We start from the raw sequence: 25,394 nt of genomic DNA, 5'->3' as shown, positions 1-25,394 counted from the left end.
CCGGAACGGCCACAGAGCAATGCTCTAAACATGGATGCCGCTAGCTTTTCCCCCCTTCTGTCTTGTTCTTACTCCGTGGGAAGGGAGCGAAAGCGAGTTCCCTCAGAAACGTTGGTGGTGAGGCCGATTGTTGCCTCGTCGTCCCGGTAGTGGACCTAAAGGCAACCGTACCTGATCTAGAATCAGTTCTCCGATTTCCGCAACATTTGGCGTGTAATGACGCATCCAAGAGGCTATGCGGTCATGCGATTGTATTGGCTCTTGGTTGTGCCGCTTGGCTGACGTCAACCGCCCGGCTCGAAGTTCATCGTCTGTTTCGACTCTGGCGTCATGGAAGCGGCGCTTGTGACGCGCTCTTCTTCCTGACGCACTTTCCCGCCTACGACCGCGCTGCCTGGATTGCCCCATCGTTCTCTCCCTTTTTATTGGTTTCACGTTTTGGTCGTCTTTCATGCACTTCGTTTTTTGTCTTCCTTGGTTTTCTCGTGCATAAGCCAGGCGCCCAAACTGCTCTGGATTTGCTAGTAAAAGCTAGGCTTCTAAAAATTCGGATCCATTTACTAACAGTCCTGCGTGCAGCTCCCGCACGATGCGGAAACTACCAAGCTACGTTTCCCTAGGTACGGACAGCTCGTGTACTTGCAGTAACAGGTATAAATAAATAGGTTCCTGAACTACCTACCGGGGAACTGTCATATAGCGCTGAGCATTCTATTCATATGTAAGGGGCTTACATTAGTGTGCACCCTGTAACGTCGGACAGCTGAAATAAACGGGCTCATGCGGACGCAAAACGCAACGTCGCGTATTGGGGCGATGATTATCATAATTAATACCAGTTCGTGGGCTTGGAGTGCTTTACCCATGAGCTACGGGGGCAGGCGTGTAAAGGCGTGAAAAACAGAAGGTGAGAGAGGCAGCTTTGTATAACAATCCCACCAAATTCTGCATAACGCACAAATCGTTCTCGTGTTAGAATACAAGGGCCCCAGGTATCGTGCTCTCGACATCGAAACGGACACGGGATTTTAGCGAAAGAACGTGCTTGTCATCTCTGAAACGTAGGTAGAATAGTCCGTTAAAATAAATGGATTTCAATGTGTTTCCTGCGAGAAGGCCAAACACTTCAGGCGCAGTGGGTTCGAAATTTACAGGGAGAATGACGTGACGCCTTTAACTAGCTGCGCCAAACCGTCCAAGTAACGAGCAATGCCGAAACACGACCGGGTGTGGGTGACATTTGTATGACAGAAATCAAGTACAGAGGCATCAACGCAGTTGTGTTGTCCATATAACGTGCGCTCTGTTCAACGCGAAGCCAAAGTGGAGAATTTCTTCCGGTGGGCCTAATACGGCATTTTCTCGATGGCTGCATTCCACGTTACGGTAATTCCTCACAGCGGAACATGCCACAAAACTTACAAAAATACAGGCCACAAAACTTGAATATGAAGCCCGCAATTATGGCTTGTTATCAGCGAAGACTCGCAACCGAGTGATCCTGATTCAGAAGCGGAAGGGCATGGTCCGATCCCGTATACTACTTCCGAAATGGCAAAATAATTTTGGTTCTCGAATCTGCGCTTGGCAACCCATGCTCCGTGATATTGTGGACGCCCACGCGGCACTGCCACGTGGTTACGCCCACAAGGCGATGGACACACCACGACGGACACAGACGAAGATAACTACTCCTAATAACCTGCTGTCAGGGTAAAAATGCATTATGGAGGCCTCGTGAGGCTGCTAAAGGCTTTTGCTTCTGCTTGCTTTGTAGTCATGTTCACCGGTCACACGAGAAATCAGCAAGTTTTCTACAAACAATAACGGTAGTAAAGCGGCATGTGGTATAATGAGCAGGCTTGACCTTCATGTCGTTTTCGTGTTCTTGCCTCTTGGCGCTGTAAACGAACATCTGCCAACTATGGCCGAAATTATCGTCTTGTTATGGTAAAAAGAAACATGGGGTCGTAATGACGCGCAAGGTTACGCTGGAGTTACACACAAAAAAATCATCATTCTCACATAGACAGGCTTAACTGCAACAGAACTCGATGAAATAAAAAGACAGAAACACTCGCCCTAGCGCATCTTCTTAATTTGTCGAATGCCATAATAGCCGTTAGACACATGTAGGCGGGGGCACGCACGTGTGCAGGTCGCCGGATCAAAACCACCGCAAAATTCCCGCAGGAAACACCGGCGTCTTTAATTTAGATAGCAAGTTGTTGTGCCGCCTAATTGTCCGCCGAAAGTGACAATAAAAACCGGTTAACCAAAGCAGGCGAAAAAGACGAGCGCCGAGAGGGGAAAAACCCTCGTGTTTTCTCAGGTAATCCGTTGGCAGCAATACAATGACCTCATCGATCGATAGCCCGTTTTCCCTCTCTTTGTGGTGCTTGAAGCCAGCCTTAGGTGTTCAATAAATGTACATCTCAAAACGGCCAGGGGTGAGCCTTTTCTGCTTTTGCTTATCCCTCCACTTGAAGGTGAGTCAAGGTCACACTAGTCGCAGCGGTGGAAAGTTCGCAATTTTCCCCGGGTATTTTCTGGCTATCATTCATCCCATCAGTGGCGGGTGGCGTAAACACGTCCAACACGCCGACAAGCAAGTCCCAGAATGCCAGGCTCTTGATAGGGCATGCTGTGAATTTCGTGGTGCGCGTCGTGTGCCACCTGGCGAAAAACTATCGATAGGTGACCTCGTGCGGTGTTCTTGAACCCGCATAGGGCGGAACGCGTGCAAATAAGTGCGTTAAAATCTCCGACTCAAAGAATTTCAGGCTACGAGCCGTTTTGAGGGAGTAGACGACTTTCCAACGGGCTTGTATTCGGTCACGATGATCTAATGAATGTCCACAGCATCCCCGCAGTTGCAAATTGTGTTCAGCGTGTCTTTTAGCAGTACAAGATAGGCAGCTGATTCTTGGAGGTGTACACTCTGCTCGAGTATCGCACAACGGGTTAATGTAAAGCTCAGGTAAAGGAAGTCGTTAAAAGCAGCCTTATAACTGCCGGCTCGCTGTCGGCTACCGCCCCTTATTTCGAAAGGCACAGCGCATATAAACGCCACAAAATGGGGATTAGAGGTAGCTGGCTTGGGCTTATAGTTTATATTGAGCTCTACTTGTTTGTTACCCAAGCAACCCTGTGCGGGTCTGAAACCTTCTCTGTTAACTCCACGGAAGCACCCTCGAAATCAGCCCCCCATCCGACAACTCCTACGTGGCCGACCGATCCGAGCATCGATGCGACGACTACAAGAGCACCGCAGCGCAGGTTTTTGGACACGGCGCGTGCTTTCATCGCCAACAACATGGGCGGCAGTGCTGCCAGTGGCGTTGCCCGGAAGATTCTGCAGGCGGACATATCGGGTGAATGTAGTGTCGGAATTCTGCAGTTCATGAGAGCTCTGCGAGACATGGAGCCCTGGGCCGTCAGACGTGAGTAAAATTCATTCATTACAGCAGATTGTGAACTCAAAAATCCCGGGTCATTTCCACTAACGTGAAACCTTGAAAAGGGTGAAGCATGCAGTGTGTAAGTGTATTATTGGCGCCTTGGCGTTTTTGTCAACGGCGATGAAACCGTTGGGGGGTAGACGTATACAGCATTGCTGTAAACCTCTCGCGTCTTCGAAGCACGAAGCTCTCTAGCGCGAAGCGTAAACGAGTGTCCCGGTGTTTTTTTAGTATGCGTTACGTTCTAGCGGGAGGAGTAAACGAGTTTCCTCGGTGTTTTAGTGCCATGACTACATGAGACGACGATTACGACGACGACAGGAGACGCCAACAGCCCCAGCCCCTAAGGGGCTTCGCCCATAAAAACTGTCGGTTCTTCGCTTAAATGAGCATTGATTTTTTGTGTTTTAATTGCCCCTAAGTAAACCACGACAGAAAACGTACTCAGCGTAAGCTTTCTGAGGAAAAATTTTGTTTTGGTGTGATTTTGTCTACTGGGGATCCGCGTGGATGAAATGCAGTGGACTCCCGCATTTAAACTTGAAGCTTTTACGTGAAGCTTCATGTTTGAAAAACGGAGAACAGTACATTTCGTTTTTGAAGTGTCGAAGAAATTCGCACTATTTTAATGTGCGCAACCTTACTGACGGAGTTTATGTACAGGCTGTAGTACTGATGAACGTAAAATAATACATCATCACTGGCTTGGAGCGCAATAGTTTGTTGACGGTTTAAGATGTTCTGCGTGTTGTTTTGGAGAACATCGTACTCTATAAAAATATTATTGCTGATTTTCTTCTCTTTTTAAACGGATCCATTAAAACAACAAATCACGCTGGCTTATTCGAAAGATTGAGCTGTTCTCAGCTTACTGCCGTTCTATCCGGCGCAAAACGACGTTTCTATTATAAAGAGATTCGCGCTTTAAAGCCCATTTTCAAATACTGGCTTCCTAAATTGCCGGATGACGTACAGAAAGATATTATATGAAAAGAAATAAAACAAAATGCGCCAAGCAAAGCATTTGGTCGGAGTATCTTATTTTATTTGTTTTCATATACGTTTTTACTCTGACTACGTTTTGTCGATCATTTTCACATTTAAAAAACTTGATGCGCATTCAGTTCAGAGATTTAACAAAGGGTAGTTATTTCGAATTAAACGAAGTTGTCCTCAGGCCCCATTAACACTAACCCGTGCTTTGACGTTCAGACAGAGTGACGGCCCGCCAGCTCCATCGGGGCGCCCATATCACTCGAAAACCTACTTTTTGTTTATTTTACAGCCGCTGATCTGAACGTTGAGTTTCCAGCATAGGTAATCTGCCTATAAAAAAAGGGAGTTAGACTAGGCATGGGCGCCATTTTGCACCGAATTTCTTTTCAACATTTCTTCGCATGGCACACCTTTCAAAAAGAGTTTAGGTCTTCTTCACTACAGCACCCCAGAATGCCCAATCCTTGCCATTTATAGGAGCAAAGTATGTCAATGTGTAGGTCCTGCGTTCAAGACAAAAAGGAGATCTGCCCGGTGCAAGCAAGACACTTTTCGCTGTACAATGTCGCAATGTAGGTCCTATTTAGAGTGAAGCTTTGTTTTTAGAGTGTGTTCCATTACACGCAAGTATTAGGGATAGAAGTCAGTGGGACGAAGCAGAACTGTTTGAGTATTGTATAGTGATAAAGCGACGGAAAGAGGCGGGGGGCTAGAGAATTTAAGTTAAGGCTTAAGAAGTTCCGATCTGCCTTATTTTACATCATAACATGGCTTACATCACAAAATTTGCGCTTCTGGTAAGAGATGTTAAAGTTGCAGTGACCATTTTTAATCTCTTGCATTCGAACTGTCGAATAGTGAGTCTTTCCTGCAAATACGCAAAATTGAAGTTTTTAAAAATCAAGAAAGTGGTTAACCTCTAAAAGTAAATAATTGTACAAAGTGTATCTCAGTACATGCTCCAAACGCTCATGTCACAGGTTGGAACAGTGTCCGAAAAAGAAAAATGTAAGATCTGAAAGTCATGCAAGCCAGACTTCACAAGTGTTTTTTTTTTTTTTTTTTTTGAAAACGAGATCAAGTGCTTTCTAGCGGTGCAGCAAAGAAGTCTTTAACTTCAGTGTGAATAGATGAGGCACTACAAACAAGCCTGGGCCAGAATTGTAGCATGGGCACGTGTCTAATATAATCGGAAGCCTTTTACTACTGCCCCACACATGACGGGTGCAATGTCGGTGCTTTATCTGTAAACATTGTACGATTACATGCGGAAATTAAAGTCTGGAGCCTCTAGACCATGTTTCCACTAATCTGGGTGCGTTTACGTGACTCTATTTAGTAGAAAAATAGAAAGGGCTGTCCTTCTTTCTGCATTCTCCTTGCCGATTTCCTATGACGTTTCGTGGGACGCTTACGAGAGGCAGGCTTGGATTGACTGCGTGGCTCGCCAACCCTCCGACGCAGTGCAGTCAGCCGGCCGCCGGCGGGTCGTCGCAATTCGTTCGCTCAATTAAAACTAATCCAAGACAAGGTTTGTTCCCTGAAGAATGTGAATTTAGTTTGTTAGTTTGTAGTCTGTATGAAGCTCGTAAAGTCGATGAAGTCAAAGTAGCTCAGCACAAGCGCGCACACGACACTTCGCTGACTTCGCTTCACTGGAGCTGTATGCTGCATATGCCTGTGCGACTGGTATGCTAGTAGGAAATCTAAGGTTAATTAGAGGCGACAGAACAGCCAGCAAAGATAAAATAGGGGATACGGAATTGAAATCAACCGAAACTTTTATTGTGCAGCGTAAAACCAAGGTAGGATATAGGAACTTCTTGCGCAGGCTGAACTAGCACAGCGGTCAGCAGCACGACCACACATTTGCGATCGCTTGTTTTGCCCAAAGAACGCAGTCGCTAAAGGAAAGATATTTGTGGTGATTAGGGGGACGCTTACTGCACAAGCGATATTCAGGTAGCACTCAACTAAAATGCTAGGAATGCTGAAACTAACAAAAGCAGCCCTTACGATATATATACTTCATATATCCGTCCCGACAACAGAGCTTGAGGTTCTTGGATGCGGCCTCGGAATTCCCACAACTCTGTCACTGCGTCCATGCCATAGGTCTCCACTCGCTATGGAGGGCGAGAGCCGATGTTGTCGAATGTGCTGAAGGCACCGAGCCGGTGTGGAGGCATTTTGCGCAGAAGGCGCAGTGGGCAGCAAAACATGCCAGTGCTGATTCATGCCGAAACTGCTGATGCAGAACTGGAGCTTAGTAACACTGGCCGTGGTGCCCGCCAGCTCTCATGGAGTTCATGGTAAAGCAGCAGAGGAAATGGGACTTGACCCGAGGGCTGGAATCGGGAAAGCACAATAGGCCATTTCTGTCCATCAACGACCTCCACAACCTCTATCCCCATCCTTTTGCTCCTATTCCGTTCTTTAAATTGTACACAAATGACACACCGCCCATTTGGAAATCTTTCTAGCATAAATTTAGCCAGCACTCGGCTGCTTTGCTGGCATTACCCTCGACTGGTTTTCACTTCCCTGCATGGCGAAAAAAAAAAAAGTTCCTGCGTTTTTGCTTTTCCTGGTTTTCACTTCCCTGCATGGCGAAACATACTGACTCTTGGCTTCCATAGTCCCAGAACGGGTGTATGTTCTATGTGCGCAAAGCTATGTTTGTTCTCTGAAACCTCTGCAATCACTCCATGCGGCCCCGTATCTATATTTCTAAATACAGTTACTGTTACAAAAAAATGAGTGGACCTAAAATGAAAGAGGGGGTTAGGACCGAATGGTCTAAAGCACTGGATGTAGTGCGTCGCAGAGAGCAGGTTCGGAGTTAATTTTTTTTATTAGGCTATTTTTTCTATACTACATTCACTATTTGGCGTTGAAACCTTTATTGCTCCACGAGTGAGTTCACAGACCGCGTGCAGAGTCGCAATGCCACGCTGGTGAGTTCTTGTTGGCTGGTGTTGACATAAGCACCGACAGATTGCGGGCACAGCGCCGAATAAGCCGACTGTCGGCCTGGTGTGAACACGCCTCTTACGACGCAGGTACGAGCCAGGCAAGCTCCAAAGGTGGGGACGACGCGCCTCGCAATTCAGCGTGCCAAATGACGCGGAGGAAGTTCAGCCACAGCGTATGCTTCGGCTAGTGAACGGTGCGATTCTAGCGGTGCTGGCAGGCTTGTGTGACCCATTCTACAGCCGACAACATGGCAGAAGCGCAGTATGCCGATTCCTGAGATATCGAGAATGCCCAAACAACGATAACCTCGCATGCCAGCTGTTGTTGCCTGAAAACAAAACCAAACGTTTATCTTTCACAATACAAGCGCTTGAAAATAACTATAAAACATTTGTATTTGAAAATCATTTGCTTATAAACAGCGGCTCTAGTCGGCGTTTGTCACCTAAGTAAGATTTATTTCGCATTCGCAAATGTAATTGTATTGCGTGAGCGAAAGATGAGGCATGTCGGCAAAATTTTCGCATTGATCCGCATCGGTCTGTAACATTGCCAGCAACAGAAAGCAGGCGACGATAGAGTGGAGAGAGCGACGTTACCAAGGAGACTTCAGTCGCAGCAACGCTCGGCACCTGCCCCTGCCGAAGCGCCGCTTTGGTCGCGCGGTTACTCGACTGGTCCCGTGACTTCCATCAACAGTTGGGCGCGTTTTAAAATCAAGTCTGAAGCCAGAGCAGAACAGCAAAAGAGGAAACAATGAGGAATAATGGCGACAAAATACCGATACTAGTAGACAACAAAGAGGCCACAGACAGGCAATGCCGCCGCTGAAATGAGCAAACGCGACCTCTATGACGGGTGGAGCGCGAAGTACGGTTGCCACGGTATACAAGGTACGTGCGAAAAACGCCACTTTGGGGACTTCTGCAGCCGGTGAAAGGTGTGCGCATAGGGCCGAGCCTCAAGTTCGTGAGGGAGAGGGGGGAAGCGGTCGCGCTTTCTTGGAGGTCCACCAATAGTTCTACAGTTATTATTTTTAATGTTTTAGTTGACAACTCTTTTCCATTCAGTTGGTCTGGATATATTTCAGCCTATGTCCTGATGCTCGAAAAAACAATGACTCGTTCTGGCTTCCGAGAAAGAGCTAAGCCCACTTTGCACACTTCGCATTTCCGCCTTGCGGTAAACTCTTCGCGGTAGACTCCTTGCGGCAAAGCTAACTTTATCCTGAATGCTCAGCAGAAAACGGGTGTAGCCCTCGTTTTATAAAAGCTTTGCCCTAAACTATAATGATAACTGATAGCTGGGCTGAGCCTATAACTAAGCTTAGTTTCCTTTACTTGTCGTAATTACTTCATTCGCAGTGAAGTTGTAAATGTTGTGGAATTCCCGTCTGTTGTTAATGCATGGACACTTACGGGAGCACAAAAAAAAAAAAACGGCTGTACTTTAAGTTTAACGAGACTATCCCGCAACAAAGTTGTTGCAACTGGCTGATAAGACGACTGTATCATTACGCGCTCAAGCATACTTGCGACGGGAGGCCACACAAACAGATAGGTCGTCCCTTGAAACTTTAATGAGGCGCCAACGAATGCTTTGTATTAAAATTACGTAAGCTTGATTATGTGGAAGACACAGGGAAGCACAAAATGTGTTGGCAAGTTTTCGCCACCACGTAACGGTGTTTCGCAATGCGACGTACTCCGGTAGTCGCATTGGTGCATGCGTCACGTCGGCCGGACGCCAGCTCAACGGGTCCTCGGGGTCGCGTCGGCGGCTCCTTTCTCCGTCACGCGGGCCAAGTCAGTAGCGCAGCAGCACCGCTGTCGCCTACGGCGCGTCACAGCCTTTTTTTTTTCGTTCTGTACAGTCATTGCACTTTCTTCAGAGGGGCACTTTTGTAAACTAGGTGCGGGGATTTTTATTTGTTTCTGTACCAACCTACCAAATGTATATTTTAAAAACAAAGACCTGTACTATCGGCTACGTACTTGTCGTTTTCCTGTTATGTCACCGAAGCTTTATTTTGATCCGCTAAATAATGTTGACCTGTATGAATTGTACCACCAGTGCTATCTGTTATGGAACGCGTTCACCTATACATACTTTTCACAGCAGATTATAAAGCCGGCCAGGCCATTGAAACCGGGTAAAATAAGTAGGCGAATGATGCTACGCAATAAAAAGGAAAGACAGACAGGCCCTAAACACGAACGCTAGAAACATACCTGGCAATTCGGGGTAAACCATTCTGGTTAATGAACTGGAATTCCGTTCGGGAATTGTTATTTATTGCAAGTATAACAGCCACCAGTTGGTAAGAATGAAAAGTGGTCCCCGACAATGGTTTTCCATTCGACGCCGCGAAGCAATGTTCCCTCCACCCAAAGGGGTGTCCGAGATAGCGGAATAAGCTTGTCACTCAATTTTTTCGGGTTGGCCGGATGTAGAGGGAATTCAAGCAGAACATGACGCACGTCTTCAGTTTGGCGTCCACAAGTGCAGCATGTGTCATCAGCAATCTGAATACGTAAAGGACTTGGGGGGGGGGGGGGGGAAGAAGGGGGGGGGGCAGGTTACGTCAAGACGAAGGTGATGTAATAACGTGTCCTCCGGACGACCGAGATGAGACGCACATGGGTATGCAAGGGACGGGTCCACTTGGTACAGCAACGAGGAACGATATTTATCTGTCAACCTAGTTTTTAAAGTCATGTGGGTCCTCAGTTGTTTCAAATTTTCAGTTCTTTCAAGTTGTTTCGATTGTTGGGTCCGTGGGGCAATCCACGAAGCCGGAACAAAGCCATCCGTGCCCTAAGAGAGTTCTTTCAAGCGATTAGGATGTAGGACAACTACTAAATGCGTGCACATACCCTTGGATGAGTGTGGAAACAGACATTGGGGTTATTAGTTGTGCAGTATATAGGTGCACGTATCTGCATTGCATCATGGGCATTTTTTATTGTTTATATATAGATGTGTATAGGTTTTTTGCGCTATATTCCGCTGTTGTAAGGAAACGTGCAAATATATATATGCGGTATATATGGCATACATGTTATTGGCATATCAATTATGCGTGAAAACATATGTACTATACATAGCAAGTGGTTTACTGAGTGCGCATGTGATCTTTCCGCCATTGTTCATTATAATGTCATTCTTTTAACCTCGTTGTTTCATTCAGGCAGCCATTGTGCCTGTTAATTACTCCATAGTTTGGAGGGGCCATATCCTTATTAGGATGGAGCTAATCTCTCCAATAAATAATTATTTCTCTTTCTCCCTCTCCCTCAACCCATCTTTCCCACAGTGATCGACTCGACAGCGAAGTATCCGAATGGCCTTCTCCAAGTTACCGGTGCCGACATGGGCGCGTACGACGAGTGCATCGAGACGGTCATTCAAAACGAAGACGGCTTAGAGAAAGTACGCGCCCAATACTGCAACCTGCACGTACAGTCCGGCGGCGACGGGTTCTTCCTCGAAGAACTGCTGCCAGCGCTTGAAATTTCCCACAAGCGGGTGAGCTTGAACACCATTGTCAACCCCAGTAAATTGTCCTGGGTGGTAGAAGAATACATTCCTGGATAAGTATTCAGTGCATTTGTTCTTCAGGATAGCGGTGGTAAATTTCAGAAGCAGAAATTTTAGTGTTTTCGCATATTGAGTAGAAACATATGTTCTCCGTGTTCGGGAGGGGGGGGGGGGGGGGGGGGGAGCGATCTCGCCTTTTTAACCTTACAGGGCAAGCCATCAATGGAACGCACTTAAGGGAATCTCGAGTGCAAACATTACTCAATAGAGATAGTATCTTGAGCGGTAAAATGTGGGCCTGCTTGTGCTATATATTTCAGATTAAACGAATGCGTGCCCTGATCAACAGTTCGAAATGGACGTATAATATGACTCTCCGCTGTACTGCTGCTACAAATATGACAGCAATCATTAAAAAAAATGATGATACCCTGAAACAAAGAACAATTGCGGATCTCAGTGGCGTGGTCCACTATACAGCCGATCAATAGCATTCCATTTGTTGAAAGTTAAAATTCGGAACTAAAATACCGCCACGTGCATTTATGTTGGGCATGATGACTTTGGGGAAGCAGATTTGTTCTCACGAAATTGCTCGTGCAACTATAATGTGCGTCGTGCTAGGATTCGCAACCCTTACAAATCATCCCTTTAAGCAAATTTGTGAATATGATATTAAATCTCACTCTTAGAAGTCTCCCTAGTTTTTCTTCCCCCAACACCACAAAATGACCAATCAATGCTTGCGTAGAATAGCGAGGTACAGGATCTGCTCTGTGACAACCTGCAAGGCGTGCATGGCGTTTTGCACTGCGCTATGTGCGCAGATCCCATCCTTTAGTCAAATAGTACGCTGGCGCTAGGAATTTGCTGAATCTTCAAACTTAGTCGCAGTCAGTGGTCGTTCTGGAGCCTTGTGGCGAGTTCAAGCTACGCGGATTTCTCAGAGCACTGTCGCTGCTAGAGTATTTGGCCCAGTATAGAATCGCCGGTTGAGCAGCACTGTTAATGAAGGTTGTTAGACTGAATAGTACAGCATGTTGTTGGGCTAGTTGGTACTGCATTTTCAGAGTAGAAAAAACTACGCGTCAAGGACAAGACTAGTACAAAGGACGGGCGCTGTCCTGTCCCCTGCGCCCGTCCTGCGCCCGCCCTGTCTTCTTTGTACTAACCTTCTCTTTGACGCGCAGTTTTTTTTCTTCTACTCTAAAACTGTTAACGGAAATTTGCCTTCACGTAATATCGGTTCAAGTGAGGTAACTGGTTATTTAAGATTCATTGGTGGATCTTTTAAGAGTGCTGGAGCGTCTTGTCCCTCTCCTTGGCGAACTTGAGGCTCACCCCGATGCTTGCACCTTGCTTCTACTTCCTGTTTTGCCACCCATTCAAGAGGCAGGTGCCGAGCCGCGTATCGATTTTACATCACCATTGGCAACGTCGCCAGCATTGCGAAGGCAGCCTTTTCCTTTATCGAAGGCAGCTCTCTCCCTGCGCTCTCTCCACTCTATCGTTTAGTGCTTTTCTGTCGCTCACTCTGTTGACACACCTGCGCGGATCGACGCCAAAATTTTGCCGACAGGTCTCCTCAATTGCTCACGAAATAATAAACTTGACGTAAGACCACCAAGTTCCAGTTCCTCAATTTTCAATGAAATTCGCACTTTTCACTGCCCCAGGAGTGTTGCAATGTGGATATGCAACACACCTGGATATGTTCAAAATGGCCGCAGGTGTTCTAATCCCACGAGAGCGAGCATACGAAGGTGCCCCTCCACCTTCATATGCTCGTTCAAAGTAGCAGCAGTTGAGGCGCCTTGCTCCCAACCAATCGCAGAATGGCGGGTCACATGATAATGACGCAACCCTCTCGCCAATGCTTTTCACTCGCATCTTTTGCTGGCAGTCAGACTTTGTCTCTCTACCTGTATACTTGCACAAACTAGCACGCGGGTCTTGCCTGACCGTAGACGTGATGGGTCGTGTTTTGGACCCATCTTCCTAACGTAGTCGGGCTTAAGCGCTTCCTTGTGTACGTTCCCCTTCTTTCATGTATCGCTTGGCGGGTGCATGTCGTGGGAATGCGGTGTGAATTGTTTGCACCCACACCGCAGTGCAATGCGAGTCGTTCATCGGTCGCTGCTCTCAGAATATGCGCTCACCGGATAAAGCTTCCCATCAGTAGTGCAGGGGGAGCCCTGTTATGTAAGCGTGTTTTTTGTGCACAAGTTTTATTGTTATTGTTACAAGGATGCATGTAGCATTGCCTTGTGGGGGACGTGAACGGCAGCTCTATTTCAAAGGCACCAAAGCCCGAGATCGGCGCAATCCATGCGGGGTATCCTTGCACTTGGGACGTTAAACACCACAGTGTCATTTTTTTTTTTACTCTTTGTTATCAGCTAGCACTTACTGAACCGGTTTCTGAGCCGTTTGAAAGCTCGAGAACCGTTGTGCAAATTGATTTCGTTGCCATGGAACGCAACGAAGGCTGCCGAATGGTAGTTTCTTCGGTTTTGCTTGTAACACATTATCCATTATACATTTTAGACATTCTGCTTGTAATACATTATACGATGACAGATTACCCCGCAAGGAAATGCCACTCAAGAGAAGTATTTACTACGGACAGTATTTTAAAGTCAGAATGAATTAACTTACTCCGCATAAAGGCATCTAAAGGCATAATATACTGCTTTGCTTTGTCAGGAATCAAGCCGGAATAAAAAAAATCATTTCTAACCGCTGATATTCAGCATACCCAAGCCGAGGTCTGATTTCAGGCGTGATGCCTTTCCCCCTGCTTGTTTTCTCGGCGCAGCTCAAGAGCTTCGCAGGGTACTTGAACGACAAAAGGCTGACGGGGATTCGTCTCGGGGTGTGTTTTATAAGCGAATGTACGGAGCGTGACCTCCAGAGCATCGTGGACATCTGTAAGTATCTGCCTTTTTAAGCTCAAGAAATAATAAGCATAAGCACCGGAAAAAGAAAACAACACCCCTGCAGTACCTTTTAATGCGTAAACATCCTTTGTAAAGTACTGCAACGCGAACAGCGCAGTGCTTTGTATCCGCGCAAAAATGCTTAATTGGCGAAGAGATTTAATCTTGATAGTATCATTGCAAAAAAATATATATATATAAGAAGAAAAAAAACTGAATTGTAACTAAACGATACAAAAGTCGCCCAATCTGGCTGCTTATCGCCAAATGTGTCAACCATCGCACGTTACAAAACACTGAAAAAATATCAGAATTTTTTAATTCTGAAATGAACTCACAAAATCACGAAGGTGTATCTAATCTAGCACCCTCTGGCAATTAATACAGGAAAGCAAAAAAGAGAAAAAAAGTCAAACAGTTAACCTTTCCCTCAATCTTTACTATGCAACTGAGATTCTTCACAGCATCCATGTTAGATCCACCGGCGGGGCACCTGCCTTACCCCCTCTATACTTATGCCCATGCTAGCGTATATTGGGATCAAGGTTGGTATACTTGGGCGAATATTGTGGGTTTATGCACTTAGTTCCTGCGGGAGATTATGTTTACAAAGCCGGATGTCAGTTCTTTCAGTGTTGTCTCCCGAATTGAGCGCCAAAACCTGAAAGGTAAAAAGTATACTATGATTTCCCAGCGTCCGCCGGCGGATCTGAAAACTTCCAAGCGCACACAACCAGCGCAATGTACGGCAAAACCCGAAGGGGTGCCGTATATCCATAAAGTCTCCCATCCCCTCAAAAAGGTGGTCAACAGGCATGGGATTTCGATACTGTTCTTGGCGCCGCGTAAGCTGCCCCGACCTTGCGCGCGCACCTCTTCCAATGGGTGCAAAAAGCAAGGATGTGACAAGAAGCATGCTAGACACTTTGTGGACTGCGCTATAGGCACCGTGTATCAGATTCTACTTAAATGCGGAAAAGTCTATGTTTACCAGACCGGTCGATATATCAACGACCGAGCACGGGAACATGAATTGTCGGTAAAAAACAAAGGAAGTGCGCATTTGCCCGCGCATTGCCATTCCTGCAAGCAACCCCACCTGTATAAACATTGCCTAACGCGTGAGCAATAAATGGCCGAACAGCCACTCTCCTGCTGCTCTCTCCTACCCTTTCCCGCTCCGTAGCCTTCTGCGTGCTTTCATGTCCGCCAACCAGCGCCGCTTCTCAGAAACTGCAAAATAGTTGACATTTTGTCTAGCGTTACCCAGGTGGTGCTCCCACGCCTTTATGCTTTTCACCATGCCTGTTTATCTTGGTCTATCGCTGATAAAACAGCCTTTGCGAAGGCAGACGCAAAACCTCTTGTGCTGCCGCTGGCTGATGCCGGCTTTGCGCGCTTACCTACTTGGATCACTGGCCTCGAAATTTTCTGAGTGGGGTCCCCTCCGCAACTGTTTTGTCCACGCTGTTCCACTCCGCATCGGTACGCCGTTTTAAAATTGAGGACTGTACTGTAGAAGCGTCCGGACAGCGTGGCTGGACCTTCAACTGCTTATCCTTTTGTTTTCTATAATGTCCTGAAACTTACAAGCACGGAATATTATTTGGAAAGTAATGGTAGAAGTTAGCGCTTCAACAAAAAATGCAGGCATTTTTTTTCTTCAGTAAGTGCACCAGAGAGAAAAATATGAGTGCAATAATGGCTGTACCATCCGAAAATAACGATTTTCTGCTTATTATTTGTCACCCGACAATTAATATGTTCTTACACTAGTCCAATTCGTCCTCCGTCACTCATCTTTGGAAAAATGCAGCAAGTATGAAGCGAGCGACACATTGAACGAGATCCGCAGTGCGCCCCAGAACTAGTGCACCGTCGCGGCTGAGATGTGAGCGAAACGACTCTTGAAACCCAACAAGCGAGCTGACAGACACACGTCGTAGCAGTGGGTCCAGCGTTCGCGACTCGCAAGCAGTGACGTACGGCGGGACGTCCGCCGGCGCGCGCCACATTGCGGATGAGTGCCTGAGCTAAGCGTCCCTACCGTTCCCATTGGAAAGCGGGCGACGCGCTAGGCAATGTTTATACAGGCGGCGTTGCTGCAAGTGTGAGCCACTTCTGGGGGAAATTATGATTCTGGGTAGGAGCAGAGATGCGACAGCACGCAAACTCAGGGCACCTTTTTATATCAAGAAAAAAAGGCGATAATTGTATCAGTGATACGTCGGTGGTCCTTTTTAAATTAGAGAAATCTTTTTTCGTCGGTGATTGACACATTTGCGTACTTGTGATACCCTACTGTGGCGCATGCTGTGCTTGCTCCAGTTGTTTCTATATTTACCAGCTCCGGCGGTGAATAAAATTTAGTTGAAAGTTAGCGCTTGTCCTGTCGCGTTTCTTGTGTATCGTCTTTGGTTTTTTTCGCTAAACATTTTTTAAGAATAATGAACCAACAAGCCCCCCAACAAGTTTTGTTAAATTACCCGCACACTACTACACTGCAACTATCTGCAGGTCCATGGAAAGCCAACATTGACGAACGAGAACATGGCTGGCCTGAATACAGACCAAACGAAAGTTTTGACACTGTTTTTACGCAAAAATATGTCGGTGTTATAATCCGTAAAGGGAACAGTCTTATGGCACGTCGTCCCCCGTGTGATTATCTAGGAAAGTGAATTAAGCAAAAACAAATTTTATTACAGCAGGTCGAGCTTTTATTAGCTCGAGAAGTCCAAAAAATTGACCACGAGGAGTCATGGCTTCTTTGTACGCGTCAGGATCTATTGTGTGTAAATTCACGCTTTCGGTAGAGTTCATCTCCCGTCTTGAAGGGCGAATGTGTGGAATAGCACCTCACGTGTTCAGCGGCGATTCCCTGAAATAGTTTTTATTTTATGCTTAAAGTGAAAATTAGGGGGTACTCTTTTCGAGCACTAATTGGCTGTGGTCTTCCTACTAAATTTAAAGCTTGAAGCTTTCATAAAAACCTACCACGTATTGATTTTATTATGAACATTTGGATGCCTTCTTCAGCTTTTTTGAGATCTTTCTTGGGCTACCTAAACACAAAATATTGCGGTGTCTGTCTGTCTGTCTGTCTGTCTGTCTGTCTGTCTGTCTGTCTGTCTGTCTGTCTGTCGGTCTGTCTGTCTGTGCGTCCGTCCCCCGATTCAGCCACCCGGCCAAAAGTTAAAACAATCCTTGAATGAGACCTTTGTATATGCAAAGCATTCCTAACCAACTAAATCTTGTGACATTGTTCATACTTGTCAAATTTTTAGGAAAACAATCCTAGGCCGTCTTCACTAAAGTGGAACCTGGGGAGGGGCGAAGCATGTAGTGTGTAAGTGTATTCTTGGCGCCTTGGCGTTTTTGCCCACGGAGATGAAACCATACTGGGAAACCTGGATAGAGGCGAATCATGCAGTGTATAAGTGTATTCTTGACACCTTGGCGTTTTTGCCCACGGAGATGATACCGTTTTGTGGGTAGAGGTATACAGCTTTGCAATAAGTCACGTGTCTTTGAACCACGAATGGTTCTAGCGCGTGGCGTTGGGAAACGAGTGTGACGGTGTGTTTTTTTAGTGCGCGTTACGTTTTAGAGCAATGCGTGAGAAAACGAGTGTCCCGGTGTTACAGTACCGTCACGACATGATAGTACGACGACATGAAATGACAACGGCATGAGACGCCGAAAGCCCGAGCCCCTAAGGGGCTTCGCCCCTAAAAGAAAACAGGCATATTTGAGGCAAGACATCACTACAGAAGAAACATTCGCATTGTTATTTTTGTGAAAATACATGGGTGGTGTATATTTGCGATAGCAAATAAAAATACGCCTTGAGAAAAGAATGTTTTGACCTCAAATTATAAAAAGCGCTTTCGGCCAACCCCCCCCCCCCCCCCCCCGCTTTTCGGCGAAATTTAATTAACTTGAGCATACTTCCACGGTGTTTATCGTGGAGGAGCGATACGGGAGGAGAAGAGCGTGAAAGATGGGCGGGAAAGAGAAGAGAGGAATTTACGTGGCAGGGGCGACAGAAGACTGTGGCCTTTCGACGACATTTGCAACGAAGTGAGCAGATCACATGTGACTACGCATTTCTGCAGGGATAAAGCTCGTATCACGTGCACCGGGACGCAGACGTATGCTCAGATGCAGAAACTGACCAGAACCCTTTGTAATAGCCCTGCAATGCTTCCGGGATGCGTATTTCCAAACGCTTCGCTGCACAGAGCACCCACGTGACATGTCTGTTCGCGCGATGGAGAACGGTAATTCAACGTGGTTATTGGCTGCGCCCCAAGCCTAAAGCGACCTAAAACATACCAAATCACCATTATTAACAAAAACGACACGTAGATTGCAGTTTAGAAAAAAAATGAAATGTAGAAATAAAATAGGCAATAAAAAAAAAAAAGAGATAGTTGTGCTGGGGCTCGAACCCAAGGCGTCAGCGCCAATACTCAGTGCTCTACATCAAGGCTACAGAGCCAGAACGGCGGGTTTGGTTTAGCAGGCGCTCAAAAGAATAGCGCGCGCAGTGACATCACACATGTCACGTGGGTGCTCTGTACAGCGAAGCGTTTGGAAACACGCTTCCGGGATCCAGATGTGAAAGATCCTAACTTACAGCGCCATCTTGAAACAATGCGCTCCCAAGACAAGAACTCTGCTTTTGGTCGAGGCCTGGGATATTTAAAGTTTCTTTTTCAGCAGGTATAAGATCACTAGTATGAGTAGCAGTAGGCAACAATGTTTCGCCCATTGTTTCAGTTGTGGGAGGAGTAGCCAAAGTGACTGTCAAAAATTGTGTGACCAGCCGGGAAGTACCCATGAGCAACACGCAAGTCTGGATTGTGTAAGTAAGCAGATTGAATGATTTTTTACTATCCCATGCTGACCAGCTACTGCAATATAAGTAATCTGTTCATGTGGCTCTAAAGTCAATTAGATCTTAATAAAGCTGGCAACAGATGCAGTCGGAGTGAGAAATTAACTTTAACAATATTGAAGTTTTTTTTATTATTATTGAAGGCACATGGGGCACCCTGAATAAAGATGACGCCTATATAGCGTTATCTTTATTTTGGTTACTCGTTCGTGAATCGACCCGAAATCAGTATTCACCGCTACGATGACTTCTGAAAGCAAGCTGAGATAACTAGTGTAAAAGGAACGTGTTGTGAAAGTCCATAGGTTTATGACAATAGTTACCTGGAAATTGTTGCTGGAAAATTAAATTCGCCAGTTCTTGAGAAACAAGTAACGGGACAAATATTCAGGGAATAGTGTCCTGGCAAAATGTTTCACTGAACCAGCCACCGTGACTCGGTGGCTAAGGCGTTCAAACGCGCCTTAGCGTTCACATGCGCCTCAAATGCGCCCGGGATCAAACCCGCGTTTTTGGGCGCAGCAGCACAACGCCCAAGAAAGCGCCCAACGCGTCCAAAAACGCCGGTTTCATCCCGTTCGCGGCGGTCGCCTTTCTGATGGAGGCGAAAAACGAAAACGCCAGTGTTCCGAGATTTCGTCGCACGTTAAAAACCTCCGGGTGGTCAAAATCAATACAGAGTCCCTGCTATAGCGTGCCTCGACGCCCACATATAGCTTCGGCGCGTAAAAAACCGACTTTTGTAGTGTTTCACCTGTAATTCTTCGCAGCTACGGTGGGAGAATGTAAACGTTACTGCAGATAAAAAAAGAGTGCTACGTTATGCGGAGGTGATGGGATGATAGCATGAATGAACTAGTTTGAACAACAGGGAAATGAACTATTGAGCACGTATAAGAAACATATTTCTGCGGGAGTCTTGTCGTGCCGGCAATTTCTACACGAATACTTTCTATCGCAGGATCTGATCGGGGTAAATAATCAAATGAGTCATTAGTGTCATGAGGGAGATATAACGAATATCGACTGGACAACACGAACTTTCGGAAGAGAGGAACTATTGCCTACGAAAAAAAGAACTCGAAAGCCAGCATAATATTTTTGAAATCTTCTGAGGGTCGAGAAACTCCATCTATCATGCTGAATTTGTTGAATCATCTGCAGTTTGAAGCCCCTCTCCCTAACAAGATGGGTAAACAAGGGAACAGCTCCTGACACGTCTCGCACTCACAATAAAAATGGGGAAATTTCCCCAATTTTGTTATTGTTGGTTTGATTTGATTTGATTTTGAGGTTTAACATGTGACGCTACAGAGCCGATGAGGTGCGCCGTAGGGGGGGCTCCGAAATAATTTTGGCCATCTGGGGTTCGTTAACGGGCGCCGAAATCTCGAACATACGGGCGCTTTCGCTTTTCGCTTCCATCAGTTGTTTTTATTGTGGTTGTCTATGGCTGATAACTAAAATAAAGCTTGCGCACGCAAAAGTATTAGGTGCGCATAAAATGCACCTCCTTTCCTAGTAGTATGAAAACTAGTAACAGGCTACAAATTGACCGGTTTCCCCTCGTCACACCACCATATAAGTTCATAGAAAACACTTAGTGAGCCAAATTAGAAACATGGTGCTTAGGAATCTTAACTGAAATGCACCACAAATTAACTCTGAATTTAATATTACCGAGAAGAATATTGAATGGTTTGCTACTTTATGTCGTTGCAATTAGAACTTCATAACATGTGCGACAGCTTTCTGTTGATTCCCACTGCAGGATTTACGATTAGCCGTGACAGCGTCACATTTTTGTCGTTGTATAATAGTGGTAGTTCCAGTTGCCAGACGCAATGTCTTTGAGTACATGTCCATCGCTGAACTGTGAAAAACCGAAAGGACGAACAAAGTATCAATCAATCAATCAATCAATCAATCAATCAATCAATCAATCAATCAATCAATCAATCAATCAATCAATCAATCAATCAATCAATCAATCAATCAATCAAACAATAGTACACAATTATATAACTAATGTTGTGAATAATTAATAACCAACTTATACTTTATTTCACGTTCTACACTGCATTCTTAACCCGCAAGCCAAATATCAAGAGTTTTGTAACCAAGGTGCTTTGTTTATCTTTATCAGAGCTGTGTTGGGAGTCATTTCAGCCGCTATTATTCTGAGCTCAGCGGTTGATGCTTTCTCGACTAAGTGGCCCAAGGAAAGAACCGACGGTAAGCAATGCAGAGAAAATTTTCTCGGCTACACTTGATAACAGTGCAACCAGTACTGGCACGAAGCAAAGCTCAGTGCGAGATTTTTTCTTCACGCGATTATATACGTGACCATAATTCCATCCTGTGTTTTTTTTTTTTTTTTTGCAGGAAGCTTGTTCAAGTATTTGACTGCCTTCTCAGCAATCGAAAACACAAAGTTCCTTTTTAAAGCTAACAGGAACAAATGCGGAAGCACTTACAATTACCGGTTCATACATGGGCTTCGCTTCCTAAGCATATTTTGGATCGCCCTTGGACATTCGTACGGAACCATTGGCGACAATATGTGTAAGAAATGAAACCCGTACCTCTGTTTCATCCTTTTTTTCGTCTTTCGCAATTTTTACGTCATGAGGTGTACTAAGGTTGTTTGATAACGGTTGCGCCGAGGGCTCCAACTGCTGGTTCAGCGAACACGAACACTTGGTCTTCACCCGGTCACATTGCACGTTATTGTCCCCATTTCACTGTTCAAAATAGTGATGGTTAAATAACGTCTGATATTTCAGACATGGTTTCAGACATAATGTCTGAATTACCCTTCTACTTTAAAGTGGCATTGTATACAGTGTCATTTCGTAACGTTAGAGTTGTTAGGCAAAAACACTGTGCGTGCTTAGATCACAAAATCACATAAGGACAAGTGTCCATGGTCTTTAGGCTGGGGTAATAATGGATTCAGTTTCGATTTATTGCTTTTTCGTGCCACTTTTCTTAGCCAGCAGCACGTCCTTCAGTCGGTGTGGCCTGTGTAATTGTCATCAGAGCTACCAAAGTAGGCGCACAGATCCGCGCCATTCGGGGCATGTTGCGTTAATAAAACTTGCGGCTGAATTTGAATTTATATTCAGTCAACAGCTCCTGAAGGCCCCTCAGGGATCTCTCGTGCTGCAATCTTCCTTTGCTTTTATGGGGATTCTTACTAAGCTAGCGCGAGCACTACAGGGATACATGCGGCGCTGACAGGCCAGGCGAAGACGTAGCAAGCAAGATGGCATGCGGGGATTATCGAGTTCAGTGTCGGAATAACCGTTGCTTTCAGTCACAGCTTGTTTTAAAGCTAAGCTTTACTAATGTCGTCGAGCAGTTTCACCGTCGTGATGGATTTGACCTTCATTTAACCGCAGCTGCGCATCACATGACTCGCCGGGCGGAGCTCCGCAGAGGGCCTCGTTCGCCGCTGCCTCCGCCGCTGCTGGCTTGGCGTAGGCGCTCTCCGCAGCTGGTTCGCGCGTGACCACGTGACTCGCAGCGTGCATGCGAGCTTTACCATAAATGAGAGCGAGGCCGGGCCGTCTTCTCCGAGCGTTGCGCGGTAACTGGAGGCTTTGAGCCGTAGCGGCGTGTGACCACCCCGCGGATATCGCCCGGCGAGCCATTCGCTTCGGAAAAACCCCGCAAGCGGGATCACAGCCTTAGACAAAGGCAGGCTTCGGAGGAATAGTATAATACTTATTGAGGAATCAAAGGTTAACCACGTAAAACCAAGACTTAACCAGCCTAAGCCAAGCTTTGGCTTTGCATATCCAGAGTTACTTGAGCTAAGCCGCAGCCATTCTTGGGGTGTCTACTGAAACATACAACTCATTCATCAGGGTTCAACTTGCTCACAAGGTTTGAACATTTACTTTTAGTTATCATTAAAGAATTCCGATGATAACCTCCTCAACCCTTGATATGCTGAACTAGGTTGAACTTTGTTAGTGCGTAGACCATAATAAATTTCACGCCGAACCTGCAGCCTAATCCAAAGGCAAATATGTGCAGCCCGGCTGAAAGGTCCAACACAGAATCGGCACCGAAACTAGGCTAAGAAGCATATCCATACATAGTTCGCGCCCTCATTGAGTTTCCAGACGGCCAGCGTATTGAAAACTGAAAGCAATGTTCTCGCTGCAACAAACTTTTTTGTTTGATTTCAGCGAGACTAGTTAATGCTCTCCATTATTTCGAGCATTGGCACACTTTGATAGTCACATTTGGATACCAGGCCGTGGACACATTCTTCTTCCTCAGGTAAGCGTGGAATACAGCTACTTGCCCTTTTAGCTTGTGGCTACGTTTACCAACATTTTGTTTTAACAAAAGGCGGTGGTACAATGCCATTTCTTCTCTCAAAACAACTGATTAACTGACTGACCATTTTTTTTGGAACTGGAATGAGCTAGATGCAGCATAACAATTGTTCTTGCTATGTCGATACACTTCATAAAATTATAAGTTCGAACCCCATCAGGACTAACCTAATCCAGCTGTAGCATGTCGTAGACACGGCACTCTGATAACCATTATTAAATGCTTAAACACCTAAGAAAAGTAGTTGGTTATTTCTACATATATATGCCCCCGTCAGAGCACCCACGCAACACGCGAACTGCTTTTGCGATCCAATCTTATGTATCACCACTCTTAATAAGCCCACAGGGAGAGTCGTGTTGGCAATCATTGAGCTTAGATTAGCTTTTGTTTCCTTCCGGCTAGAGTATCTTGAGAATCAAAAAAATTCGAGTTTCTGGGCAACTTTCTTGTTATGGCGCTTAGAATAGGGGCTCCTCGGATTTATCGCGGCAATGGCCATCAAACAAGAAAACACCGATTTTGCACAGCATGCAATAAATAACCAACATATTTACTACATAGACGCTATTACTACATAAAAAGAAAGAAAGAAAAGTAGAATTTGTTGCAGTAGATCCAGGTGAACTTAGTGACGTTTAAGTATGTCACTGTTGCTGTTCATTTTGTTTGATGGCAAGGAGCCGCAAAAATGTTGTCGGTGTTTGGAACCACTACGAAATAAACCGGAATATGCACTGAGCAAAGTAAAATAGCAGGTCCTTCCTGTCTTTATAGAAGGAGTTCCACGTAACTTGAAAAAAAAAACGGCAATATAGAAATACTGAATTTTCCAGCAACAAAGTAACGAACCATCATTCCGGGTAGGGTCACTATCTCTGCTGTTTTCACTATCTGATGAGTTAACGAATCAGTTCAAATACAGCAATTGACTTCTTAGCCTGTGGGCCTGGCTGAAATGTTCTATTTTCGAATTGTAGAACACCCAAAAATATGCCGAACAATAAAGCTTCTGCGGGAATTCATGAACAGGAGAGGAGCTATGGCAATCGAATTAAACATTAACTAACAGTGCAGAAACTACCAAGTGAGAGTTGTCAGATAGTGAGTAAGCATTCTTTCGAACCGCTCACCTCGGCACACACGTCTCGACGTATTCCGCGTGTCCTGATTTGTTGTTGTTGTTGATCTGGCGGCGGTCGCGAGACTGCACTGCAATACAAAGAAAAACATTATGTGAGAAAGCAACGATTACAAAAACGAAGTCGTATTCACTGTTATACAGGGCTGTGTCGCTGCGAAGGCATTTTATATGGGCATTACAAGTAGTCTGATCAAAATATAGAAGCCCTAGGGTCCTTGGTTAGGTACCTCCACCAGACCCCATATATCAATAATGCGAACCCTTAAAGTCGGCTTCACAACTATACCCAATGACATTGCTCGGAAGATAATTTTTGTGGAGAATAAAAGCAGTCTTAGATCAAAATATGACTGCTCTAAGTCTTTCATTTACTGTCCCATATGGACCCTTGCATAGCTATAGAGCGCATCATTTCACATAGCGGACAGACTTCCGGAGGAAGTAAACTTGGCATGCTTACACGTTAAGGTTACACCGCAGGACCAATCTGCGGCCGCATGCCCCCGCTCCTCTGCGCGAGTACGACTTACCCAGTGATGTCCACTGCGAGATCGCAGCGAGCTGCGCGAGGGTTGAATGATGTGCGCTACTAGCCAGCCGTAGAAATTTGAACCGTTTTCTTGACAAGGTTTACAACTGTACTGCACTGATAAAATGTTAACGTTAACTGCCTCACTACATGTTCCTTTTGGAGCTTTGCAACTTCGAAATTTAAAATTGTCGTCTACGGCTGGGTTCATCAGTTTACAGTTTAAGAATTTTTTTTCAATTAATTGATTAATTAATCCTAATGTAATATAACGTGAGAGTACGCTACCATGTACGATTGTTACTTTGCCGCTGGAAATTTAGACATCCATAATTTTAAACTTCCCGCCACGTTACGTGAAGCACACTGTACAGCTGTACAATACAGCTAAACAATACAGCCCGGGCGTACAGTGTTAACGGTCAGTTAAAAAAGTCGCGTTTTCAGTGTAATTTGGATATATTTATGTACAGGTGAGGAAAGAAAACGAAAAAACGATAATTCAAAGAAATTTCAATTGTTCTCAAATGGATAGTCAGTTGTTCCTGTCCGA

The 25,394-nt window shown here is 45.5% G+C and overlaps 1 protein-coding gene across 1 annotated transcript in view; it reads left to right on the top strand.

Moving 5' to 3' along the window:
• Positions 1-2,498: 2,498 nt before the first annotated feature.
• LOC144148808 (nose resistant to fluoxetine protein 6-like) overlaps positions 2,499-25,394 on the top strand; it is a 39,493-nt gene continuing 16,597 nt past the window's right edge. Inside the window, exons 1-7 of the mRNA XM_077680328.1 lie at positions 2,499-3,443; positions 10,750-10,961; positions 13,792-13,903; positions 18,698-18,782; positions 20,962-21,050; positions 21,201-21,380; positions 23,015-23,108. Of these exons, the coding sequence (XP_077536454.1) occupies positions 3,077-3,443; positions 10,750-10,961; positions 13,792-13,903; positions 18,698-18,782; positions 20,962-21,050; positions 21,201-21,380; positions 23,015-23,108 (1,139 nt within the window). The 5' untranslated portion in view covers positions 2,499-3,076. The remainder of the gene's footprint in view (positions 3,444-10,749; positions 10,962-13,791; positions 13,904-18,697; positions 18,783-20,961; positions 21,051-21,200; positions 21,381-23,014; positions 23,109-25,394) is intronic.

The sequence above is a fragment of the Haemaphysalis longicornis genome, unplaced genomic scaffold (assembly GCF_048455015.1).
Source record: "Haemaphysalis longicornis isolate Haplotype H1 unplaced genomic scaffold, Haemaphysalis longicornis Haplotype H1 scaffold_1, whole genome shotgun sequence".
In the NCBI taxonomy this organism is placed as follows: Eukaryota; Metazoa; Arthropoda; class Arachnida; order Ixodida; family Ixodidae; genus Haemaphysalis; species Haemaphysalis longicornis.
This window is presented reverse-complemented; position numbering and strand designations above follow the sequence as displayed.